Here is a 14,701-nt window from a genome sequence, read left to right as displayed (position 1 = left end):
ATGTTGAAGCACTCCAAAAGAAGAGTTGTACTCATATGTAAAATTTACACCATTGTATATTAATTGTAAATGGGCTCAATAAAGTCAGCACCTCTCTAGACATTAAGGCTCAAGGAAGCCAAAGATGGGCAGCTTGACTTAAGGAAGTGAGCACCCTAAGTAAGAATAAGGGCTCAAGGAAGCCAAATGTGGGCAGCTTGACTCAAGGAAGTCAGCACCCTAAGAATAAGGGCTCAAGGAAGCCAAAGATAGGTAGTTTGACTCAAGGAAGTCAACACCCTATGTAAGAATAAGGGCTCAAGGAAGCCAAATTTGGGCAGCTTGACTCAAGGAAGTCAGCACCCTAAGAATAAGGGCTCAAGGAAGCCAAATGTGGGTAGCTTGGCTCAAGGAAGTCAGTACCCCTAGTAAGATGACTCAAAGGAAGTCAATCCATTTTAGACCGAGATGGCTCAAGGAAGTCAGTCTCTCGAGATTGGGTAGAGATTGCTCAAGGAAGCCAATCTCTCACATATGGACAAGATGGCTCAAAGAAGCCAGTCCCCCTTAAGTTGGGCAATGGCTCAAGAAAGCTAACCCCTCTAAGTTGCAATATATGAAATATAAATTAAGTAGTAATCTCGCTAATATTTATTATTACTTTGGTTTATATATATTAGTGTTACTAATCTATGTGCAGGTACATTCAAGAACAAGGAGACAAAGTATAATAAGACAAGGAGCAATTGCTTGGGGACAAGCAAATTCAAGAGGGGGAGATTTGTCATGTCCCCATTGAGGAGTTATATGATCAGCATAATAAAGTTAATAATGCAATTATCCTAAACTAATACATTAAGTATATTGAAGGAGAACGGTCAACAAGAGACACGAGATGCGTCTCATCCTTGTGACCTTCCACACTAGCACAGGGTATATAGAGGTACAAGTATCACGTCAACAAGGGAGAGGAGATAGATCATTTTCAGGCAATTATATACAGTGGCCTATTATTGTTATTCTTATCAAACGTAGCACAGTTGCAGAAAATATCATGTACGGACATTAATAGCCTAATTATATCAGACAACTACGAATTATAATATCGGATTCAGACAGTTCAAATCTATTTCCTTCACAATAGTATTTCAGTTAGCGATTGTGAGCAAATATATTAGGACAAGAGCGTAGTCCACATCTAGAGGCGAAGAGAGACCTAAGGGCATGTGTATTAGACAAGCATTCGATTAATTCGCCAATAGTTCAAGACAACATAAATCATTTCGAGCAAATAAATATAGTGGCCTAGTAACGTGATACATCAGAAATTACAGTTACTATTAAAAGCCATATTACCAGTGGCATATTCCTTCTGCTCTTATCAGTTGTAATGTTGTTATAGCAAACATCATATACATAATTTGTCCCTTAATATCATTATTGTTATCAGAACATTACATTCCAAAATCTCTGCGTGTACTACTGATTTACATCAGAAATAATAATTAACAGATCTGAGTTACATCCAATACAAGTCCAAGTACAAGTATCAAATAGGAGTAAGTCCCAGATCGGAAAGGGGACATTACAGTTTCTTATGAGTTCATGGGCTAATCCCAATAAAAACCTATATAGATGAAAGGGATGAAATGCATCATTCAAAAGAGCTAGAAATTGTATTAAATGACATGGATCTTATACATAATCTGTCACTTTGCTTCCACACTAAGAAAAAACACAAGATTTATATACACACTTTGATCTTGATGAATATAAGATCAACTTGCAAGAGTTGAAGGACTTAGCTAAATTTGATTATCTTGAGCTCATGCATCACAATATAATTATGTTGAAGATTATACAACTTCAAATAGTAATTGTTCAAGGATTTCATTTTCAAGATTCCTAACAACATAAATGTTGCAATTCAAAAGGGGTGGTTTATTGGGCATCCTATATAAATTCAACATGATTTGATCTATAAGGAATTTTACAAGGCAACATGTAAGTCTTAATTAGTGTCACAACTATGACATTCATACTGTGTCTGAGAGTAGTTTTTTTTATTTAAATTAAAAAAAAAAAAAAAAACAACTAAAAAGAGAGTTAAGTGTGAACAAGGTAAAAATCAAAAAACATTTTTTTTATCAAAAAGATGGATAAAACCAAAGTGAAGAACCTAAATTTGAAAAAAGGAAGTTTTTATTTAACTCTAAGTTAACTTGGCTAATATGGGTGGTGAATTTTGTGCATGACTCGGGTGCCTAGTTTATACCCATGATTTCCAACATGTGTTTTTAGAAACCACTTGTGATTTGTGAATATGTAATCAAGATTACTTATTAAATGTAAAGACAAAAATATTGATATATATATATATATTTATAAATACATTTATATTATGAAAAAACCTCTAAATTTATTGTTAGTGTCATGTCTTATAAAGACCTGAGCTCTAAATTGTATTGTAAATATTGTTGTTGTGAATACAACTGATTTAAGATTTTATCAATATATGCAACGTTTCCTCTTCATTCAGACCTCCTCCTCCCTCTTTATTTTTGTTCTTCTCTGCTTGGATATCTCTACTTATTTTAGAAGAAATGATAGCCACAAACCATCAGTGTTCATCCGGCAACCCAAACTGGAGACAAGTATTATAGTGTCTCCAAAATGGAGGTACTAGATAGCGCAGTGAGTACCATTTTTATTGTGATTATCCTCATTTCCTCTGTGGGTGCCAGGCAGAGGTGTAATATCGCTTTCAGATCTGCATGACTATCATTTCATTTCATTACTTTGTTCAGCAACCGTACTACTCTCTTCATTCTCCCTCTCAAGGTCAGTAGCTTCAAAAATGGCGGTACCCAAGTCATGGAGGACTGTTGACTGTTGACTGGAGGATCATCCAGCACTACACTTTTACTCAGCTCTCTGGAGAATGTCCCTTGCTCTGTACCTTTGACAAAACTATCTAATGTGGGAGGCCTCTATTCAGCCACTTATACTCGTGAATTTGAGGGTCTACAAATTTGCAGAGCAGAAGTACACAGTTTTGTATTTATTTTAGTTATCTTTTGGTCATTGTTTTAAGTTAATAGGGGCAGTGATCTAGTCATTCATTTTTTTTTTTCGTTTATCTTAAAGATGAAAAACTTTTACTTGGTAATAAATCTTTTGGTCCAAAATTTTAGAAAATTTGGGATTCCTTGAAAAATCAGTAAAAACTCTATAAAGTTATCGAACATTCGAAAATATATAATTCTTAAAATATTCTTGAAAAACACACATATTCCCTGAATTTGTAGAGCATATTACTGATTTCCGTCATATATGAATCAAAGTTTGAGTTAAATACATATTATATGCCAAAAAATAAGTGCAACCTCTAAATGAATTTCAGTTCAATACATATTATAGAGGATTTGCATTCCTTGCATCTCCTTTCTCTAGAATTAAAGTTCTCTACTTCACATCTTTCATAAAATAAATAATTTGTTCAATAGTTGGCATTGACATGTGCACACAAAGCCTTGCAAATTTTCAGCTCATCTCATACACATTGATCAACTTTATCAGCCTCCACAACATACTTCAACTTCTAAAACATGGTTCAAGAAGCATGAGACTTCCACATGAAACTACCATATCATGCATAAACACCATAGTGAAGTTTTCCTCACACATACACCCAAAGGATTCACATTCTTCTCAGATAGATGCTATGTCCCTTGAAGGCACCTATTTTTAACTTGTTGTGGATAGGTACACAATTACACTATTTGATTTGCAAATGGCAAGGTGCAAGGTTATGTAATCAATTGAATTATAGTATTCAAAGAAAAAATAGCCGACAAATCATTACTATAAATTTATTTGAGTTTTTCTACAATTTTTTCCAATAAATCGCCCCGATTTTTTCAAAATAATGCCCAAGAGTTTTTGCAAATCGTTGTCATAAATGACTTGCGATAAATCAAGAGTTAAACGATTTTTTTCATTTTTTTTCATCTATGATTCATCTAACCTCTTAATTGCCATCTTTGAAAAAGGTCAATGTGTGACAATCAAAAGCCTACTAAAATATTTTGCATTTACTAATAGTTGTCCAATTGTACCTCTATTAGTTAAAATTTTAATATTTAATTGAAGTTGTGCAACTTTATTGGTACCTATAGCATGTGGTTACTTGGGGCATTTGTGCATAAGCATTGGTCAAAATAATTATTGAAGGAATATGCATTAGATTAGTTGTGTAAATTTTTGAGTGTTGTAACGCATGATTATTGGAGCATTTGTAAATAGGCATTGGATATCACCTCTAAATGACCACTTTTTGATCTTTGTGCATATGACAAATCCTCTCTCATTCTTTGTAACTATCTAGAATCTGAAACAATAGCTTTAAGCTTTTCAGTTTCATATGAAGAAATCCAAAAAAATCATCAAAATTTGATGTACCGTTGAGAAGCTCAGGGTGCCTAAAGTTAGGGTGGGCAACTATTGTCATCCTTCCACTAAGTATAATTGTGGATATAATTTGAAAAAAAGATTATTTGAATATTTTAAATTTTATTTATTTCTAAAATTTTTAATTTTATTTGTTTTGTATATATTGACATATTTGATTTTGTTGGTTATTTTGGCTCAAATTTTAATTTATTTACTATCAATTTTAAGTTAATTAAAATAAAAATTATAGCTATTGTCTATCAAATTACACATATTATCATATTTGAAAGTACACTCTAGGATCTTAGTGTAATAACAAGAGATTACTCTTAAATCATGTGTATAGTATATGCCCCCTCTTGAATCATGTGTATGGTATGCCCCCTCAAGTTATATGAACGTGATCTAAAGAGAGGATAGTGTAAGCATGTCTGCATGTAGCAATGTGTTGGTTCAAGCATGAAGCGCGTGTATAAATGAGAGACAAATGTGTTTCCTTAGGTGTGATGACAAGGTGTGTGCAAAAGACATTTCATGGAAGTATAATGTAAAATGATATGTCAAAAAAGATTAGGTGGATAAGACAAGTGTCTTAATGAATGAATACATTATTTAAGCATAATAGAAAATATCATCTAAGATAGGTTTGTAATAAATACATGAATGTGGTAGTAAAATATTACATTATATAGAACTCATAAAATTAAAGCCATGAAGATATAATCATAAATTTAAGTGTGTGGCATCATTGAATATAGGTGAACATTATAATAGAGTTGATTATGCCATAAACAAAAGAAAATACATACATAGGATTTGAATTATAGAAGATTATATTTTTGTACAAAATATATTTATGGGTAGTAGAATAGAAATAATTAGCTAGCTTTTAGGAGAATGCTTGGTTTTCCTAGCTTACATATTTAAAATTTAAATATTATATTTTTGGTAAATTGCATGATGATAATGATTAGCAACTTTTAGGAGGCACACTTGGTATTGCTAGCCTATATGCTTTTAGAAGAATCTAGGTTGTACTTTCATGAACTAAGTATCTATTAAAACTAGGTAACTATAAAGATTTTTTAAAGCAATTTTTTAATAGATTTAGTTAGAATATTGATTTAGTTAGAGCATTGGAGCATGAATAATAACATGAGTTAAATAGAGGATATTAAGACTCAAGCATGCCTTGAGTGAGAAAAGTTAAGTCTAATATGCTAATTTGTGCTAATTTGTGGGGGTTATTTAAGTGCTTATCCTAAGCTCAATTGCTTGCATGGACAAAAAGACAAAAAAATTGGTTCTTTTGATGGTACACTTTTGTAATTCATGTATTATACTAGTATAATTTGGTAGGTTCTATGTATGGATTTGTTCTAGTGGTTTACAAGGTAAACAAATTCACATGCACAAGGAGGTTCACATTAGAAAGAAGTTAATATACTAGTATGAGATGATACTTTTTGATCCATTGTATGACATATTTTTTTAGAGAGCTACCCAAGCATCTATGTAATTGGTTGTCAACTTGTGTTAAGTGGTGTAAAATAAAGTAATTGAGAATATTATCCTAGATACTTGATATTATTGGGCATTTGAAATGTTTGGATATATTTTGGATGCATTTGATTTATAAGTTTGTGAAGGGAACTATTGACAAATATATATATATGAAAATTCCCGATCTTCATATGTAATTCAATTGAGGAGGTGCTAATCAAGTTTCTTACACCCAATACATGTAATTGTTAAGTAACTCTCTATGGTTGAAGATGCAACTAATTGAAAAATATATTGAGATCAAAGGTGTATAGTGAAGGGAGTAGCGGGTTTAGTTCATAGTGGTATTGAAAAGTATAAGAGCATGGACACAAGTAGCTGTGAATCACACCACCATGAAATAACAAGCATTAACATATAATTGTAATAGTCAAATTTGAATAGTTTAGGCAAGCACATACTATGCCAAGTTGATGGTAAAATGGGGATAGTATAAATGTTGGTGACGTAGTTAAAGGAGGCATGACTATGTACAAGAGGGTTAGGGGTGGTGAGAGGATTGGTGAAGCATTCAATGGAGAAGTAGTGGTATTACAACAACTGGTAGTAGTTATTGACTATGTGCACTTTTATTGTGACGAACCCAGATTGACCTTACATCAACCACCCAATGTGAATTTATTTTAATATTGTAAATCTCTTTAAGTATTGTGAAGCTATGGCTAGGTTTTTCATGTATAACACAAGGCACCAAGTTGAGGAAATTAATTTTGATAGGTAGGTAGATATATATTTGACATGATAACGCAATAGTTTAGGACTTTTTTGTAAGATATGAGTATTATGTGAGATAATTATAATAGATTGAGAGGGGAGCATGTTTACAACAAGCCATCATAATAAATTAGAATTAGCAAAAACAAGTACAATAATAGGAAAAATATATGGTTAAATAGTAGGCATAACAAGAACAATAACACCGTAACAAATAAATATTATGTGCATCAACAACCAAGCCCATATGTATCACTAGCTATAGCCATAATAGAATGCCATACATAATCCACTTGTGGTTGCTTACGAGTTCACGTGCTAATGTCAATAAAAACTTAAATAGATGAAAAGGATGAAGTGCACCATTCGTAAGAGCAAGAAATATATTAAATGCCAAAATTGCCATGGATCTTATACATAATCCATCACTTTGCTTCCACACTAAGAAAACATACATAAGATTTGTACACACACTTTGATCTTGATGAATAGAAGATCAAACTACAAGAGTTGAAGGACTTAGCTAAATTTGATTATCTTGAGCTCATGCATCACAATATAGCTATGTTGAAGATCATACAACTTCAAAGAGAGATTGTTCAAGAATTTCATTTCCAAGATTCCCAACAACATAAATGTTGTAATTCAAAAGGGGTGGTTTATTGGGGCACCCTACACAAATTCAACATGAGTTGATCTATAAGGAATTTTATAATCACAAGGACATGCTAGAAACAACCTTATGCTTGGAAGCATCAAGATACCTAATAGTTATGGTTCTAGTGTACTCCTAGAGGGTAAAAAGTAGGTAGAAGGTTTCATGTATGGAGCATCTTGCAAGTGCCTCACTACCACTAACTATCCAATTATGAGAGTGCAAGTAGTGAGTACAATATGGATCCCCCTACACCGTGCATTTTTTATTACACTATTTTTCATGAATATCAAAAGGCATTAAAAAGCTAACTATTACGAAAATTAAGGGTTTATTATTGAACAATTAGTTTGGTGTGAGCAAAATGTTATTCATGATGCTAACACTTGTAGATTGTTACATGTGCTATGCTAGTTGCGAATTCTACCATCTAGGTGTAGGCATATGCCCATAGTAAAATGAACTTTGATTTTCTAAGATATGGTGGTGAAGGTGATAGAAGAAAAGGAAGATGGGTATGATACACAAGAGGATATTAGTAGTAGGTATGGTTAAATAGAACATTGCGCATGTAAGTATTCTAAATTCCAAAGGTTTATGTAGTTTGATAGAGATCATAATATAATGGATTTCCTTTATTTTCCTAAGTAACGAGTAGTAGAAAGAACCTATTATGCAAAAACCATAGAAGGGAAATCTACCACTTATATAAAAATTTGCTTCCTCCTTAAAGATAGTAAAGGTATTGACCAAAAGTGTCACCAAGGAAAAAGAACATTATGAAATATGATTATCCATAACATGTGGACCTTAGAAGAGTTTAGATTTAAACTTAGTCCAAGGAGAAAATTATGCAAGTGGTAGGGTTTTGAAAAACCATCAAACCTACAAATTAAAAGTGATTATTTTATGATGTGGAACATACATTTTGTAAAGCTTGACAAAACATTGATGATGCACTTACATGAATAAGAGAGGATACAAGTGGATGTTATGCCATATTATGCATATTATTATAGAAAAGGAGTTTTGATCCATGTGATATTTCACACAACAAGCATTCCTACACATTAGTTCAACATACACCCATCACATGCCATAACATTTCATTGCTTGTTAAACCACACCAAGATGCTTTATATACATATAAGACTCTAGTAGAATCAATTTGCACATATCTATGTGCAAGCACCTAGAATTTGACGATCACCCCTACTTGTCATATGAATTTTTTATGATGGTTTAGTCATTTCAATGTCTTTCATTTGACATTTTAAGAAAAACCTTAACTATCAAAAATATAAATGTAGAAGATTGAAGCCACACCAAAATGCAATGCACATCTTTCTTGGGAAGAAATGATAATCATTGTCTTAATGAGAAAATAATGATAAATTAGTAATATATGCAAAAATCTTAAATTTACTAAATAAATTTCTGAATTAATACACTAATATATATTATATATTAACATTAAATGATAATCAATTAATAATTACTAATTTAGTAATAATAAATATTAAAATTTTATATATTATGACAAGTTTCTATAACAATCTTACTAAATATATTTAAAAAATTAAATTGACCAAGTTTCTAAATTCATATATAAAAAAATATAATATATTGTAAAAATTTATATTAAAATATTTTATCAATTATATTCTATCATTTCAATTATGACAAGTTTTTAAATTCATATGAAAAAATAGAACTATTCTAAAAAATCATATTAAAGTATTATAAAATTAGAAACAACTACATCCTTCCATTTCAAAATATTCTAAATAAATTTGTATTTTTATAATAAACATTTTAAACTAATATATATCAATATTATAAATTATAATATTCTATGATATATATTACCTACTATAAATTTTATGGTTTATTTATAATTTGAAGTGTCATTTATACAGTTTTAGGAAAAAATAGCATGTCAATACATATGCCCAACTAATTTTTTAATTTTTTTTAATTTTTTTTCAAAAAAAATATGCATGCATAAAAGTAACGAGACAATAACAGGATCAAATGTATAAGAGCAAAAATACAATATCAAAAGACAAAATCAAAATAAACCCAAAATTCAATGAAAATTTCATTACAGGATTTTAAACCTGGATTTAAATTATACAGAAGAGATAAAACTGTGGACCATTCAGGCTTTGTTGAAAAATAGTAATAAAATTACATGGAAGGGTTTGTCGAAAGCAAACTATAAATTACAGGCTCTGATCGACGTGCGTTGGGCATATTTTGGAAGAAATGCAACGATCGCTTTGAAATCAGTCTTGGAAATGCTGAAGAGAATCATCCCATCTATACTGTTTCCTCTGGAAGTATGAGGTCGATCAAACAAACAAATAAATGTCTCTTTTTGCTAAACATACTTTTTTTCAAAATAAGCTTATCAACATGTATGCCAAGTGCGATAGTTTGGTTGATGTTCGTAAAGTCTTTGAGAAGATGACAGAGCGAGATGTGTTCTCATGGAACGTGATGATTGGAGCTTATCAAAAACATGAGCGCCCTCATGAGGCTTTGACGATTTTTCACAAAATGCAACAAACATCAGTTCACCCTGATCACTTCACGTTTGCCACCATTCTTCCGGCTTGTTCTAAAATTGGAGCTTTGAAAATGGGTATGGACATCCATCAGGGCATAATGGAGATGGGATTTTTTTCTGATGTGGTAGTTGCCAGTGCACTGTTAGATATGTATGTAAAATGTGGGAGTATACACCAGGCAAGGGAAGTGTTTGACAATATGCCTGAGAGAAATGTGGTTTCCTGGAATACCATGATTGCAGGATATGCTCAACATGGCTATGTTGAAAAGGTTTTGGAGACTTTTAAGCAAATGCAATTCACGGGTCTAAAGCCGAACTCTTCAACTTATGCGAGCATCCTCAGAGTATGTGCTAAAATTGGAGCTTTGGATCAGGGTATGGAGTTCCATAAAAGAATATTTGAAAGCGGATTTTTGGGAGATGTCTTAGTTGCAAATGCCCTGATTGATATGTATGCAAAATGTGGAAGCATACGGAAGGCTGCAGAACTGTTTGAGAAAATGCCTCACAGGGACACGGTCTCGTGGAATGTGATGATCACGGGATATGCAAAAAATGGTTACGTTGGCGAGACTTTAAGGCTTTTTAAAGAAATGCCTCAACGAAATGTCGTCTCATGGACAGCATTGATTGGAGGGTATGCACAAAATGGGATCGCTGAAAAGGCCTTGGAGGCTTTTAAGCAAATGCAATTGGCAGGCATAAAGCCAAATTCTACAACCTTTCCCAGCGTTCTCCCAGCGTGCGCCCAAATAGGATCTTTGGAGAAGGGAATGCACATCCATGAAAGCATAATTGAAAGCGGGTTTTTCTCAGATGTCGTAGTTGCAAGTGCCCTGATAGACATGTATGTAAAATGTGGAAACATGCAAAAGGCACGAGCAGTGTTTGACAAAATGCCTGAAAGAAATGCGATCTCATGGACTATGATGATTGCAGGGTATGCAAAACATGGTGCTCTTGAAGAGGCTATAAATATTTTCAAAGAAATGCCTCATCGAGATATGGTCTCATGGAGTACAATGATTGCAGGATTTGCACAAAATGGGCTTGTTGAAAAGGCGATTGAGACTTACAAGCAAATGCAATTGGCAGGTTTAAAGCCAGACTCCACAACTTTTGCCACTCTCCTCCCAGCCTGTGCCAAAACAGGAGCTTTGAAATGGGGTTTGGACATCCATCAAAGCGTAATTGAAAACGGATTTAGGTTAGATATTGTAGTTGCTAGTGCCCTAATAGACATGTATGCAAAATGTGGATGCATACAGAAGGCGTGGGAAGTGTTTGATAAAATGCCTCAAAGAAATGTTATCTCATGGACTGCGATGATTGCAGGATATGCACAAAGTGGCCTTGTTGAAAACGCCTTAGAGACTTTCAAAAGAATGCAATTGGCAGGCGTAAAGCCAGACTCCGCATCCTTTGCCAGCACCCTTCCAGCGTGTGGCAAAATGGGAGCTTTGGAACAGGGTATGGAGTTCCATCAAAGAATAATTAAAAGCAACTTTTTGTCGGATACCTTAGTTGCAAATGCCTTGATAGACATGTATGCAAAATGTGGTAGAATACAAAAGACACGTAAACTGTTTGACAAAATGTTGGAACGAGATACAGTCTCATGGAATGCGATGATTGCTGGATATGCAATGCATGGCTATGGCAAAGATGCTCTCGAACTCTTTGAACTAATGAAACACTCTGGCGTACACCCTGATCATGTAAGCTATGTTTGTGTATTATTCGCATGCAGCCATTCTAGCCTACTAGAAGAGGGTTGTAAATACTTCAATGGCATGAGTGACTTTTATTGTATTAAGCCTATAATTGATCATTACGTATGCATTGTTGACCTTCTTGGCCGTGCTAGCTATCTTGATAAAGCTCTGAACTTTATCATCAAAATGCCAATTAAACCTGCTGTGGTTGTGTGGAAGTGCTTGCTTGGCGCTTGTCGATCACATAATAATATAGGGCTTGGAGTATTTACAGCGACTCTTTTTTTGGAGCTGGATCCTAAAAACGCTGCACCTTATGTTCTTCTGTCAGACATCTATGCAGAAGTGGGCAGGTGGGGTGATGTTCAGAAGATAAGGAGATTGATGAAAGATGAAGGAATCAAGAAGATACCTGGATGTAGTTGGATTGAAGTCCATAAAATGGTACATGTTTTTTGTGCAGGGGACAGATCACACCCACAAAAAGAAGAGATCTATGCAATGTTAGAGAAATTGTCTTGGGAAATGAAGGCAGCAGGTTATTTTCCAGAGTCAAGACATGTACTGAATGATGTGGAGAAGGAAGAAAAAGAGTTTTTTCTTTGCCACCATAGTGAGAAATTGGCAATTGCATGTGGACTGTTAAACACGTCCCCAGGAATGATTATCGGAGTTGTGAAAAATCTTCGAGTATGCATTGAATGCCACACTGCTACCAAGTTTATCTCTAAGATTACTTCAAGAGAAATTGTTGTGAGAGATGCAAATAGGTTCCATCATTTCAGCCAAGGACAGTGTTCTTGTGGAGATTATTGGTGATACCAAGTGAATTAAGCTGTAACTGCAGGCTTTCTCTATGACATGGTGCATTGTGTCGAACTTGCAGCAATAAAAATGAATTAGGTTTTATTTTCATTTTATAAAGAGTTTGTACATCCCAAGCATTTGGAGAGCTAATCCAGGCTGTTGACTTTATAAAATCAGATGCACAGTAAGCATCACTCCTACTGAAGTGAATTTTGTTAAAACCCCACTTCAAAATTCCTTAGAGGTGTCATGACACAACTGTTTTTCACGAAGCCATTACATCTCTGGAATGAAAAGCGGGAGGAGGAGGTTAAAAATGGAAAAACCTAATGGAGACCAATACTGGATGGAAATAGAAGTCTTCTCAACCAGCAGGAGATGTAAGAAAAGTGCTTACAATCAACCCAATACGTTTTTTGTTTTAACACCAAATTTTGTATTTTGTACAGTTCTTTTTTCTGTTGTAATTGTTTTATGATTATCTTTCACCTATGTCAGGTATGCCATTTATGATTAAATTACATGAACTTGATTACGTATTCAAATTTGTATGTCGTTGTGGATAGAGATTTCTGATGCTGAGAAAGGAAAGTATATGTGGAATATAAGATTGAAGTTTCACCCGCGGCATCTCTTCGCTCGCTTCCCGATCCAAGTACAGATTGAGTAGTTGCCCGAGCAGATTCAGTTCCAATCGATCCAGTTTCTTCAGCATCCCCACCAGTTCCAGGTATGGTTGGGGATTTAGATCGAGATCCTTTTGATTATTCAAAGCGAGTAGATTCATCAGTTTACTGCAGTTTACTACCCAGTTTATCTACCTGCAAAGGCACTCGCAGTTTACCGAATGGAAGCAAAGGGAGTTTAAGCACCTGTCAAATAAATAAATAAATAAATAACCAATTGGAGAACCGGCAACCCAGGGATCTGTATCTCGATTTGGTAAAATGCAATTGGCGAATGGGAGACTTTGATAGATTGGGTTCCGTATATGGATTTGATACTGGAACACCATATTATGGGTTTCGTAAAGAAATGGGTGCTAAACCAGGTAATGGCTAGGATGCTCCTTACTCCGCTGCTTCTGGAACTGTACCTGGAACTTGTACTGATTTATCATATTTATCTGCTCTAACTGCTTATGCTTAAACTAGCTTATCATATTTATCTACGCAATGAACTCAAGAAGATGAGTACCATAAGAACTTGAGAAACAACACAATGGGAGACATTGTTAGGATCTAGGAGGACATTGTAATTTGTAGCTATAGATTAAAATATTATCAAATTGGGTAAATTTCTTCTTGAATTGCAAACCAAAAACACTAGTAAAGAGTAAATTTCATCTAGAATAATTAGAGATGTTTTTCATGAGTTGCACATGTTAACTAAGGATAATGAAGAGATCAATATTACAGTTCTTGATTTTTATTTTCTTGTACAGGTTTAGTATAAAATATTGTTATAAGGATGAAATTAATACTTATAAGTTGTATGAATCACATCATTAACCTTCTTTGTTTGGTTAATTGGAAAATACTTGTGTGGTTACAACCATAGAATTTTGTATACAATAAAATAAGAAAAAATAAGAAGCAGCCAAAAAAAAAATTTGAACCATTGTTGTAAAACCTTTCCACCTTTGAGTTTCTTAAATTAATTGGCTGAAGCAAGTATAGGCTTTTCCAAGGTTAGGAATGTTACAGGGCTTTGTATTTAACTTACGCTTGACTTGTGCTTGTCTCACTGTTATCTTTGATTTTTGCAATATTTTAACTATATTAAGTGCATTTATTGTGTATAAACACGTCTTACCCTTTGGTGTTGTTCGTCTTAAATAATAGCTGCCTTCTTGTTGCAGATATATATTCATGCAAGTATGAATGATGGAGCTATAAGTGACCATGGCTCCAAAAAAGTTCGACAAGTTTGTGTTGAATGTTTACCATGATGTAATGATCTTTTCTTTTGAGGATGTCCCTCCTAATTTTCTTTTGGAAAAGTTTGAAAATATCTGGAAATTCTTAATTTGATATAGTATTTTGTTGGAGAATACCTTTCAATTTGTATTCAAGAGGGGGTTCAAACTTCACCGCAATTCCATGCAATCAAGTTTTAGGTATATCTAATAAAGGGTTTTTCTTTCCTTTTTAGGTTTTCAAACCATGAACACTGTCCTATCATTACTAAACACTACCCTTGGTTCATTAAAGAGTACTCTTCTTGATTATTGAGAAGGAT

At 33.6% G+C, this 14,701-nt stretch overlaps 1 protein-coding gene across 2 annotated transcripts; it reads left to right on the top strand.

The window, feature by feature from the left end:
* The first annotated feature begins 9,428 nt into the window (after positions 1 to 9,428).
* Positions 9,429 to 14,417, top strand: LOC131079587 (pentatricopeptide repeat-containing protein At4g21065). 2 transcript variants are annotated; one of them, XM_058017578.2, is made up of 3 exons: positions 9,429 to 12,840; positions 13,027 to 13,511; positions 14,322 to 14,417. In XM_058017578.2, the coding sequence occupies exon 1, from the start codon at positions 9,734 to 9,736 to the stop codon at positions 12,470 to 12,472; it is 2,739 nt and encodes a 912-aa protein (XP_057873561.2). In that variant the 5' UTR covers positions 9,429 to 9,733; the 3' UTR covers positions 12,473 to 12,840; positions 13,027 to 13,511; positions 14,322 to 14,417. The 2 variants fall into 2 exon arrangements, with proteins under 2 accessions (XP_057873561.2, XP_057873560.2); XM_058017577.2 differs by lacking the exon at positions 14,322 to 14,417 and having other exon boundaries at positions 13,027 to 13,777.
* Positions 14,418 to 14,701: the final 284 nt, after the last annotated feature.

The sequence above is a fragment of the Cryptomeria japonica genome, chromosome 9 (genome assembly GCF_030272615.1).
Source record: "Cryptomeria japonica chromosome 9, Sugi_1.0, whole genome shotgun sequence".
Classification (NCBI taxonomy): domain Eukaryota; kingdom Viridiplantae; phylum Streptophyta; class Pinopsida; order Cupressales; family Cupressaceae; genus Cryptomeria; species Cryptomeria japonica.
The sequence above is the reverse complement of the archived record's forward strand: the minus strand, read 5'-3'. Positions and strand labels throughout refer to the sequence as shown.

What these genes read in the sequence shown, in the direction of transcription:
- LOC131079587 (XM_058017578.2), top strand. Translation starts at nt 9,734, where the DNA reads ATGTCTCTTTTTGCTAAACATACTTTTTTTCAAAATAAGCTTATCAAC.